The sequence below is a fragment of the Tachysurus vachellii genome, chromosome 10 (assembly GCF_030014155.1).
Source record: "Tachysurus vachellii isolate PV-2020 chromosome 10, HZAU_Pvac_v1, whole genome shotgun sequence".
NCBI classification, from domain to species: Eukaryota; Metazoa; Chordata; class Actinopteri; order Siluriformes; family Bagridae; genus Tachysurus; species Tachysurus vachellii.
In genome coordinates, this window is record NC_083469.1 from 8,066,883 (window position 1) to 8,079,883 (window position 13,001).

At 39.4% G+C, this 13,001-nt stretch overlaps 1 protein-coding gene across 7 annotated transcripts in view; it reads right to left on the reverse strand.

The window, feature by feature from the left end:
• Window positions 1-13,001, reverse strand: part of zgc:103755 (uncharacterized protein LOC449988 homolog) — an 80,809-nt gene that overhangs the window by 49,324 nt on the left and 18,484 nt on the right. For all 7 annotated transcript variants that reach the window (XM_060879755.1, XM_060879754.1, XM_060879756.1 and 4 more), the window contains 2 exons: window positions 6,499-6,744; window positions 870-1,005 (listed from right to left, as the gene is read on the reverse strand). In XM_060879755.1, the coding sequence (XP_060735738.1) occupies window positions 870-1,005; window positions 6,499-6,744 (382 nt within the window). The remainder of the gene's footprint in view (window positions 1-869; window positions 1,006-6,498; window positions 6,745-13,001) is intronic.

A 13,001-nucleotide genomic window follows, 5' to 3' on the forward strand; every position in this document is an offset into this window, starting at 1 on the left:
AAAGTATAAGCTTATTTTATTCAAGAAATAAAGATATTAAAAAAAAAAAAAAACAAGACAGAATGGATTCTTCTTCCTTCTGTGCTTCTAAGTAGTGTTTTGTATTAACATAATATAGGCTGAAAGAAATTTCATCATTACTGAGCTATATATAGCTTAAGTGACCTATTTTCAGACAGAAATGCTGGTATATAAAATCTAATGTACAAAATAAATAAAAGGCAGGCAGGGGAGAGGAAATGAAAAATTAATGGTGCTCATATCTAAGAGTACTTGGAAAGCAATAAATAAATAAATACAAAAATAAATAAATATATTTCTTTTCCCTATGGGAGCCATATGTATACCGCTCTATGAATAAAGTCATAAAAAATATTTTATATAGTATAATGCCTTCATAAAGACATTTTTTCTAATATTTCTGAAAAGCTTTATAGTTTATAGGCATTTTTATTTATAACATTTATCTCTAAGATATTTTTAAGTGCTTTTTACGTATTTTATTTGAGGGTGATTTGTCTTGTTTTCCTTTTCTACATCACAAAAAATATGGCAATTTTATAGGCGTGTAGATTTGCACACGTAAATGAACAATAAAGCTACATAAAGCTTTCTCACTCCTTTATTTCTCACATTATGTATAATTTCTTGATGGTTCTTCTGGGATTTAAAAAAAATTAATAAATAAAGACAAGCATACAGGCTTAAAAAAAACACTAGGCAAAGTGGGCTGGGGTTCTGTGACGCTTCTGATATGATATGCGTTGTCTATTTATAAATGAAATACAGTATAGTTGTTATACAGTAACCATGACCTCCTTCCCATGAAGAAGTATGTAAAGAAAGATAAAAAGGAATGACAGTTATACCGTGTTTCATACGGCAGGTGAAGTAGTGAACACCAGCTACAGATCCGTCATTCTTCCCCTCCGGCTGCTGAAGCTCCACACCAGCCCACAGACCCCCGGCAAACTCGGTGCTGCCACAGAAGCGCAGGGTCCCCACCTTAAACACACCAACACCACACCCGCACCTTCAGACAAGAACTCAGGAACATTCTCAACGTGCCAAAAAATGTTACTTCAACCACAAGTGCAATGTACTTGAGAGAAATATAGAGAGAGACCTGCAGGGAACAGCAGACAAAATTGTTTTCTAGCCGTGTGGGGTCGTGGGAAGATAATGCTCATTCAATAGACCTGTTTCATGCCTGCTTTATCATGCTCTGTTCTCCGGAGAGCAATGAAAAGTGATTACTCTTGCACAGAGACCCCACTACACACACACACACACTTACAAAGCAGAGGGTTTCAGACCAGTGCAAAGCGACTGACAATTTTTGCATGCCTACATTTGTAAACAGCCAAATGAACTCCGATAGAAATAACGTCAAAAAGGTAAAATAGGGATCAAAGAGAGCGGGCGGCGCAGAGGCGGCCTGGCGATAATGGAGTTTTGATTAGTCAATCTACAGATTCTTGCTGCTTGCTGCACTTTATTCATCTTTGGGTCTGTATGCATTCGGAGCTCCAGATGTAAAAGCAAGGACAATGCCAATCAGGTGGATATTAAGTCCCTACAGACACTTCTGGTCTCCTCTTTCTTCTCATTTAGGTCAGATGACTTGAGAACTAGAGCAATCAAGATACTGGTTGATTCAAAAAAGTGAAAAACACTTTGCACTGCTATTGAGAAGATTTTGAAACCATATCACTGTTTTGTATAAAAATGTTCCAAACAGAAAAAAAGAAGACGAGTGATAAACGTTCTCCTGCTTGATCTCGAATCACAACAACGAGACCAAGAGAGCAAAAACAACCACTCTCTGGATGAAAGCGCTGAGACCCCCTGTCTACCATCTCAATCACAGCATCACTAGCTAATTGTGGCCATCTGTGACATCACGTTTGTACAGGAGGATATACAGCATGGACCCCCAATGATGTTACACTGCATGGTAATGCAGCAGGAGCAGCAGTTTAAATAGATGCATTTGGTTGGATCATGAGTCTTTAAGGAAGCACATATTAACCTTCATCCTCCTCTCTTGTCACTATTATAGGTCTGAGAAGAGATGGCTAGTGGGTGGGAACTGAGGATAATTAGGATAATTAGTAGTTATTTCTTCATATAATAGAGAGAATAATTCAGAATTCAATCAGTAATAGTTTGAAATAAAAATTCAAAGAAGGATTTGAAGAAAGACATTCAAATCACACCTCCAAAGTTGCCAGATTATTTCACTCACTCACTCTCACTCATTTTCTACCGCTTAACCGAACTACCTCGGGTCACGGGGAGCCTGTGCCTATCTCAGGCATCATCGGGCATCAAGGCAGGATACACCCTGGACGGAGTGCCAACCCATCGCAGGGCACACACACACTCTCATTCCAAGATTTTTTCAGTTTAGTTTTATCTTTTAATGTCATGCACAATATATTCTTTCTTTGCCTTCAGCTGCAATATCAAGATCTAAACGAAAGCTAATATGGTATATATTAATTATGATATTACAATTCAGCTTTATAAAACAGCACTTGTTTTTTATTTATTTTAATGATGACAGGAAAACAGTGTGGAGGTTCATTGGAAGATTCAAGCCCGAACACCGCCAAGCTGCCAATGTTGGGCCCTTGAGCAAGGCCCTTAACCCTCACTGCTCCGGTAGCAAAGCCTAACCTTGCACTCTGACCCTAACCTCCAAAGTTGGGATATGCAAATTCAGAATTTCACTGTGATGTGATGTAGATGACAAAATAAATATGACTTTTTTAACATGCCTCTGATTTTGCTCTGATTTTCTGTCTCTCATTATCAGAACCCACTATCCAGAAAGTCTGAAAGCCCAAATACACACAATTTCAGTATTGACTCCTCTCTATGATGTGACCAGTGTTGGGCAATAATGCGTTACTAGTAACCATATGTAACTAATTACCATATGGTGCGGTTGTCCGTTACTTTTTTAAATGAATTCATTTTGGCTGAAGTGTAGCCTACAGCCTAACCTGTTTACAGCAGCGACGCATTGTAGGATTGGTGGATGCCAACCACTGTAAACACGAAGACGCCGCACTGTGGGCGTGTTTCCGTTTATTCAAGTATGTGCGGCAGTAATGGGGAGTCAAGGCGAGAGCAAGACGAGTTTCTCAAAGTGGGAATATGCTCAGAAACTACATGCCTTGACGAATCTAGAATCTAACCCGATGTCGGTGGGCACACTCGAAGTGTGTCAAGCCCCCCCAGCCAAACAACAGCGACTAGATTTTAACCGGACTGTTAGCCAGGGACAGATCAACAAACAGTTTTGTGTTTGTATAGACCATAACGCATAAAAGGGCATTAATGGGAACATTAAAGAACGTTCTTTAAAAAAAGTAAATAAAAAGTTACTTTTAACAGTAACGCATTACTTCATGGTGTAAGTAATCAACAAAGTAATTGAGTTACTTTGAGAATGAAGTAACTAGTAACTGTAACTAGTTACTATTTCTTAGTAACTAGCTCAACACTGGATGCTACTTTCACTTTTAAAGCCATACACATACCACATGTATTCCAAACATCTAACCTGACCAGCAGTAATGTAAATGATGAGCAGACGTGACTGGTCACTGAGTACATACCTGTATAGCTCTAAACAAACGCAAGTCCAAAGACATCTAAATATATTTCCTGCTTGCCATTTATAAAGCAGTGCAACAGTGTTGATGTTCAATCGATTCTATTGCAGCTTCTAGCTAGGGCTTAAAGCAAACAAAATATGAGCACTTGCTAGCGATTCTGACATTTACTTTACTATATTTACATCTTATAGCAGCTGTGGATTCATACATAACAGGGTTGTTTGTTTTCTTTACACTTGTGGCTTAGTTTACAATAAATCCTTTCATAATATAAAAAAATAGAATATATATATATATATATATATATATATATATATATATATATATATATATATATATATATATACACACACACACATATACATATATATATATATATATAATTATATACAATATAGTAACTAACTAATATTTTGGATTACAGCTGGACTGTAGACAAATGTGACTTGCAGCTACTGTACATATTATAGATATAACACAAAAAACAACAAAAGAAATTATCCTATTGACACTGCCATCCTATTTTCCATCCATATACACTACATCAACATGTATTACTATTATAATTTTTTTTATTCCATCTACATAAGATTTTTACACCATGCTTCAGAATTGCTTCATGTCAGACCAATGATGCACATGTACACCTTCACTGATGGTCACACAGAAATCAGGGTTTCCGAATTGGACTCAGAGTGTCTCATTCTGGGGCCAAATGTGTCTGAATTCTATATCTATCTGTCTTAAAATGAAGAAAAACATTAAAACCAACTGCATAACATGTGCATGTGCATGTCCTCTTTGTGCCGCCAAAACAGTTCTGACCCATCATCAGTCCACACACACACACACACCCACCCACACCCACACCCACACACACACACACACACGCACCCATCTATCTATCTATCTATCTATCTATCTATCTATCTATCTATCTATCTATCTACAGTATCTATTTACAGTATCTATCTATTCTAACTATCTAACTATCTATAGTTGCTTGGAGGATTGCCACTGTCAATCTGCCACTGTTGGGCCCTTGAGCAAGGCCCTTAACCCCCTCACTGCTCCAGAGGTCACATAAACATATATATATATATATATATATATATATATATATATATATATATATATATATATATATATATATATATATATATATATATATATATCATCATTATATCATCATTTACATTACTGCTATTGATTTAGATGTTTGGAATACATGTGGTATCTGTATATACTTTCATCAGTCCAGGCCACTTTCTTCCATTACTCCATGGTCCAGTTCTGATGCTCACATGCACAGTGTGGTGTAGTGGTATAAAGGGGTCAGCATGGACACCGGTCCACAGCTACTCAGATGCACTGTGTGGTCTGACACCGAACCAGCATCACCGAACTGATCAGAACCAGCATTAACTTTTTCAGCACCTTGTGCTACAGTAGCTCTTCTGTGGACTTGTGAGCCAACATCAGTGAGCCTTGGGCACCCATGACTCAGTCGCAGATTCACAAGCAGGTACTAATGATTGCATACCAGGAACACCCCAGAAGGCCTGCTGTTTTGGAGATGCTCTTACTAGTCATCTAGCCATCACAACCGAACCCATATGAACGTCACTCAGATCTTTATACTTGCCCATTTATTCCTGCCTCCAACACAGAAAGTCTGAGAAACCTCTGTTCACTTCATGCATAATATAACCCACCCCATGACAAGTGCCACTGTACCCAAATAATCAAAAGAATTAAAAGAATAATCCAAAAAAAAATTCACATTAACATTTTAATGTTAATGTGAATAAGTAGACAAGACACATACTGTAACTGATCACTAGATTTTGTCACATTTCACATCTCAGATTCACATTTGTATGCCTATACATCCATATATCTATCTTATGTTCATGGTTAGTATGATATCTTAAGAATATGTTGCTAGATGTTTGTAGAATTCATATAGGATTATCATTTAATGCTGCAGTTAAGATGATTAGATTTCAGAATTGATGCGAATAAAAATAAAATCACAGTGATGTCAAATGTCTAAAACTGATTTATTTTTTTCTTCAGTAGCTTCAGTAGCATGAAGGACTATACATGCTCATCAACTTGTTCTAAAAATTACATTTTAGAAATCACTCTCACTCACTCACTCATTTTCTACCGCTTATCCGAACTACCTCGGGTCACGGACTCTCATTCACTCACGCAATCACACACTACAGACAATTTTCCAGAGATGCCAATCAATCTACCATGTATGTCTTTGGACCGTGGGAGGAAACCGGAGTACCCGGAGGAAACCCCCGAGGCACGGGGAGAACCTGCAAACTCCGCACACACAAGGTGGAGGCGGGAATCGAACCCCGACCCTGGCGGCGTGAGGCGAACGTGCTAACCACTAAGCCACCATGCCCCCATTTTAGAATTAATTTGTTTTCAAATATTAGACACTCTTCCAAGATTTCTATGATATTTCTAAGCATCAAAAGCTAAGTTATTTCAAATGTAAAACAACGTTGGGTTTTCAAGCGTAGCCCAACAGATACTGGTACGAGAAATGTCTGTGAATCTGCAAAGAGGAGAAGTGGGAGGTTTTTAGCAATGCTGTTTTATCCCAGAGCCCAAAACCATTCCTTTAAAAGCAAGGGAACAAAGAAAGGGAAGAAGTGTGTGCTTACTTACAGGGATATAAACAGATATATGGGAACGTATATATATATACAGTACTTGACATTTTGCTTGTGGTATTAGGTTACAAATGAATGTGACACATGGACAGTAAACTGTAAGATCACTTGAAAATAACTACACACAAATTTTGATGTTTATGAAGATGAATTATTAGACTGAATGGTACCTTCTGGCCAGCGATGACAACCTTGTCTCCAAGGTGAATGCCAATATTAGCGAGATGTGCTCGGGCCTTCTCCGAGTGAAGGTCGAAGGGATGCCCGGGTACGAGATGCCGAGGAGTGACGGGTTGGGGTAGAACATCCCTCAACAACATCCTTAGCTCTTTAGCCTGAGCTGCAGCATCTGCCATCTCAAGAGGCATGTCCAGCGGCTCGGGCACCACGTCTACAGGACACTGTCCCTTATCGTTCTGTTCAAACAGAAACAAAAGCAAAGGATAGCATTTTTTTTCTTAAACAACTTTTATCTTTTCAGTTTTCATTAAAAAAAAGTTGTCTCGTTAACTGAAAACAATATATTTGTTGAAAGAGCTACAATTTTCTACAGTAAAACATTAAGTTCGCATTCAAGATCTATTTGTGAGAAAGGAATGGTGAAGGAAGAAAAAAAAAATCGCAAGATCAAAGTTTCAAAATGGTTCACAGTTTTATAATTAACTATAAAATGCCACTTAATTAACTATAAAATGGGTGCATAAAAAAAGGTTCTTACTAAGTCCATCCCTGGAAAATGTAGCTCTCGCGACTAGCGACTAGCATTACTGGAACTAAAATAAAATACTTCTGCAATTAACACCACCGGCAAAAGTGTCAACGTGTCAGAAAGAGACTTTGTTCAAGCAGAGCAAGAGAGTAGGAAAAAAGAGATGATTTTAACCACAGACACACACACACACACAAAAAAAAAAAAACAACCAAATAGTCACACTATTTTCCTCTCTTGACCCAGAGACACATAAAATCACAGGTTAAAGTTCGTAAGAAGTAAAAGTAATAAAAACTAACGAAAACGTTTCTCATCCAGCATATTTTCCCCTTCAGTGAACTGGCTTTTTGATTCCATTTGGTCTGACTGCTGCTTTAGCAGAAAAAAAGCAGAAAAGCCTAGATTTTGGTGGTTTCCACACTGCAAGAGGTCCAGTTAAAAAGTGCTAGTGCTAAACAGTTAATATGCACCACAGCATGTTTCAGCATAGCGAGACTGTTTAGAAGCTTTGCACACTTGCTCACTGATACAACAAAAGTATTCTGGAAGAATCTTAACTGCTTAGCTAGCATTGCCCTAAACATTCCCTATAATGTACGGATATCATACTTAAGTTCCACAGGTCAAATGCAGCCTGCATGTCAACATGCAAAAAATAATATTGACATAAATAACATTTTCTCTTTTTTTTTAACTCGACACAAATTTTCAGAATTCATTTCAGGCCGTAGTCACGTTACGCTCGTGTTACAGACAGAGCACACAGGCATGCATCTCACAAAGCTGAATGTATGGACAGATATGTGACTTCCTCTTTAATGTGTTTCTGTTCAATGCATTTCCACTTGGATGTTATATACTGTATATTCCATAGATGTTAATATATATGAATAGCCTTAATAGCCTTAATATATATGAATAGCGTTTTTAGCAGAGTCAACCACTTGTAAAATTAAAAAGGAAGATAGATAGATAGATAGATAGATAGATAGATAGATAGATAGATAGATAGATAGATAGATAGATGTGTGTGTGTATATATATATATATATACTCAGTCAGGTCCATAAATATTGGGACATCGGCACAATTCTAACATGTTTGGCTCTATACACCACCACAATGGATTTGAAATGAAACGAACAAGTTGTGCTTTAACTGCAGACTGTCAGCTTTAATTTGAGGGCATTTACATCCAAATCAGGTGAACGGTGTAGGAATTACAACAGTTTGCATATGTGCCTCCCACTTGTTAAGGGACCAAAAGTAATGGGACAGAATAAGAATAATAATCAAACTTTCACTTTTTTTAATACTTGGTTGCAAATCCTTTACAGTCAATTACAGCCTGAAGTCTGGAACGCATAGACGCTGGGTTTCATCCCTGGTGATGCTCTGCCAGGCCTCTACTGCAACTGTCTTCAGTTCCTGCTTGTTCTTAGGGCATTTTCCCTTCAGTTTTGTCTTCAGCAAGTGAAATGCATGCTCAATCGGATTCAGGTCAGGTGATTGACTTGGCCATTGCATAACATTCCACTTTTTCCCTTAAAAAACTCTTTGGTTGCTTTTGCAGTATGCTTTGGGTCATTGTCCATACTGTATATACTGTATATATAGCGCCTGTGGAGGGGGTTAAGGGCCTTGCTCAAGGGCCCAACAGCGGCAGATTGTGCTGGTGCTTGAACCCCAATCCCCAATCCTCCAAGCAACAACCCAGAGCCTTAACTGTTTAATCAGTAGATAGATACTGTAGATAGATAGATAGATAGATAGATAGATAGATAGATAGATAGATAGATAGATAGATAGATAGATAGATACTGTAGATAGATAGATAGACAGATAGATAGATAGATAGATAGATAGATAGATAGATAGATAGATAGATAGATAGATAGAGTGTGTGTGTGTGTGTGTGTGTGTTTTATGCTACCCTTATTCTCAGAAACCTTCATAAGCCTTGGTTATGGGTCTACACTGACAGAAAACATAAAAATAAAATATAAAAAGATTAATAGCCCCAGTTCTTGGTCCTTCAAGCTCTTACAAAAATGCTGATGTAGTGCAGGCACAGTATATTATAAGTCCGACATGCCTTTTCTAACATGTCTCGTCAATTTTTTTTCCCTAAGAGCTACAATCCAACAACCTGTATCATGTACTAACAAATTAAACATGTTTCAATCTCCGAACCTGGGAAACAACAAGGACATCAGATGATGCTCCAAACACTAGGAAAATCCTCCCAGAGCAGCTCACCACTGACTCGTCTTAATAATGATGTCGTTTATTTGTGTTAGTTGCAAAGGTGATTGCATCATTTGATTTTTAGGGCCTGAGCACCGAATGGTGCGAAGCCCTATTGTTTTTCCTCGGGAGTATTATTATTATTTTTTTTTTTTTTTTTTTTTCCCACACATTGGCCAATTGGGGTCCCTTAACATGCTCGAAAACTCTTGAAATTTGGCACACACGTCAGAGTCGCGCGACACTAGGATTGGACAAAGGTTGGAATACGGGCGTGGCAGGGGGGCTCTGTAGCGCCCCCTGTAATGCAAAAACAAACATTGGTGCACAGATCGGGCAATTATGTACGCACATGTACGAGAGTTGGTACGCATATAGATCTCATCGACCCGAACAACTTTCGCGCTCTAAACTATGAGCTCCGCCCAACAGGAAGTCGGCCATTTTGGATTGTTTTATAAGTGCATGCGGTGAACTTTTAAATACTCCTCCTAGGGAATTCATGCGATTGACATCAAACGTTGTGAACATGATGCCAAGACATTGCACTTGCTAAATTGCGAAGGGATTTTTGATATCTCGAACGGTGCTGCCATGGCGAGGCGACAAAGTTATGGCGAATTCAGAGAAACAGAAAGTGTCTAATATCTAAAGCAAAAAATGTCTTATTGTGATGACACGCGGTGTGTATGTTCGGCCAAGGATTCCGATCGCATCGATGTGCTTATTGTGAGTCCCGGGTATAGCGCCACCAACAGGCCCCAGGAAGTGTGTCAGTCACAAAGGTGGATTTTTTCACAGTTGCATGCAATGAACTTTTAAATACTCCTCCTAGAGGATTCATGCGATTGACACCAAAAGTGGTGAACATGATGCCGAGACATTGCACTTGCTAAATTGCGAAGTGAGTTTCGATATCTCGAACGGTGCTGCCATGGCGAGGCGACAAAATTATGGCGAATTCAGAGAAACAGAAAGTGTCTAATATCTAAAGCAAAAAATGTCTTATTGGGATGACACGCGGTGTGTATGTTCGGCCAAGGATTCCGATCGCATCGATGTGCCTATTGTGAATCTCGGACATAGCGCCACCAACAGGCGCCAGGAAGTGTGTCAGTCACAACAGTTGCATGTGGTGAACTTTTAAATACTCCTCCTAGGGAATTCATGCGATTGACACCAAAAGTGGTGAACATGATGCCAAGACATTGCACTTGCTAAATTGCGAAGGGATTTTTGATATCTCGAACGGTGCTGCCATGGCGAGGCGACAAAGTTATGGCGAATTCAGAGAAACAGAAAGTGTCTAATATCTAAAGCAAAAAATGTCTTATTGTGATGACACGCGGTGTGTATGTTCGGCCAAGGATTCCGATCGCATCGATGTGCTTATTGTGAGTCCCGGGTATAGCGCCACCAACAGGCCCCAGGAAGTGTGTCAGTCACAAAGGTGGATTTTTTCACAGTTGCATGCAATGAACTTTTAAATACTCCTCCTAGAGGATTCATGCGATTGACACCAAAAGTGGTGAACATGATGCCGAGACATTGCACTTGCTAAATTGCGAAGTGAGTTTCGATATCTCGAACGGTGCTGCCATGGCGAGGCGACAAAATTATGGCGAATTCAGAGAAACAGAAAGTGTCTAATATCTAAAGCAAAAAATGTCTTATTGGGATGACACGCGGTGTGTATGTTCGGCCAAGGATTCCGATCGCATCGATGTGCCTATTGTGAATCTCGGACATAGCGCCACCAACAGGCGCCAGGAAGTGTGTCAGTCACAACAGTTGCATGTGGTGAACTTTTAAATACTCCTCCTAGGGAATTCATGCGATTGACACCAAAAGTGGTGAACATGATGCCAAGACATTGCACTTGCTAAATTGCGAAGGGATTTTTGATATCTCGAACGGTGCTGCCATGGCGAGGCGACAAAGTTATGGCGAATTCAGAGAAACAGAAAGTGTCTAATATCTAAAGCAAAAAATGTCTTATTGTGATGACACGCGGTGTGTATGTTCGGCCAAGGATTCCGATCGCATCGATGTGCTTATTGTGAGTCCCGGGTATAGCGCCACCAACAGGCCCCAGGAAGTGTGTCAGTCACAAAGGTGGATTTTTTGTCAGCTTCATGCGGTAAACTTTTAAATACTCCTCCTAGGGGATTCATGCAATTGAGACCAGACTTGGCCACCATGACGCAGAGATATTGCAGATGCGAAATTGCGAACGGATTTTTGATATCTCAAACACTGTTGCCATGGCATCGTGTCAAAGTTTACTTTTATTTCAGGCATATTTAAGGCTTTTGGCGTGCTTGTATTAACTTGAAATTTGACACATACATCACATTTGTCGGCTGTTAAGTGTGGACAAAAAGGTCAGACAAAGGTGTGTCTCTTAAGTGGCTCACTAGCGCCCCCATTTCTCTATAATGTGGGGTTTCATTTACCTACAGTCCCCAAATGGGTCAGTAACAACATAAAATAGTCCACTGATATTTACCCACTTGATGCACTTGCCCACCGTGCATTGTTTTCTGGAAGGCACCGTATAGCGATGAACAAATGTGCGAAGGCCCGTCATCGCTGCTTGCAGCTATATTTTTTTTTTTATTTTCCTTTGGCTATTTCTGTGTATGTTGAACTCAGCAGATTTGTAAATGAAAACCGCCCTCGATGTGTTTCCTGTGATTTAATTAAACAAAAAAAATAATTAAATAAGAAAATAAATAGAACAGAATAGTTTGTAAATGAAGTCAGCTGCTGTTCACAGAGGGAGGTTTTCTCCGCAGGCCAAGAAACATTCTGCACTATGGTTTTGCCCCCGAGTTTGTGCTCTCTGCTTGTGCTTCAGCGTAGCACTCAATCAAACCAGCTGTGTGAGTCGGAAGCAGAGCAAAGTAACCTGAATATCCTGCACCCTCCGCTCTCTCTGCTTCTTCCACAATGAAACGTGACAGGCACAGAACCGGCATCGGAAAGCCAAGATGGCCAGCAGTAATGTGTCATGCTTGACATTAATTGAGTAACAAGATTAAGCACTGCATGCAGAAAGAACAAGCCTACGGCCGGCAAAAGAAGAAAGACAAACTTGGGTGCAATTTAACACAGCCTATATTAACGCAGTGTTTAAATATAGCCAGACAGAGCCGGACCTTTCCACAACACGGACGTTTTTCTATTAAAACGGATGAGACTGAAGAGGCGCCTGTGTTTCCTGCGCTTGTATATTTCAAGAGAAAGTCATGTTCCATTATTAGACGCATGCAAATGTAGTGTTTCAAGAGAATAAGGGGCACTTTAGGTTTATCATGGTAAGATATTCAATAAGTCTGAACCACTGGGTTGTGCTGCTCTAAAGCACAGTGTAGCACAGCATCGTTTTTTGCTCAGAGGTGCAAAGTGTGTAGGAGTCATGTCAGTGTGCATACACACACATACACACATATACACACAAATGCAAGCAGCAATCACTCTTTTTTATCAGAAGTGCAGGCTTTTACAGGGCACTGACCATGAACACTACAGAACAAACCTCAAACCAGGGATGGAGGAAAAGATCCACCTAAAGTTCTAGACTCACCAAATAAATATCAAAATCTTCTGAAAACATAATGAGAAATGAATGAATAAATATTGTGTGCTTATTTCATGTGAAATGTTTCCAACACATGAACAACCAGTCCAAAAAAAACCCCCCAAAAAACA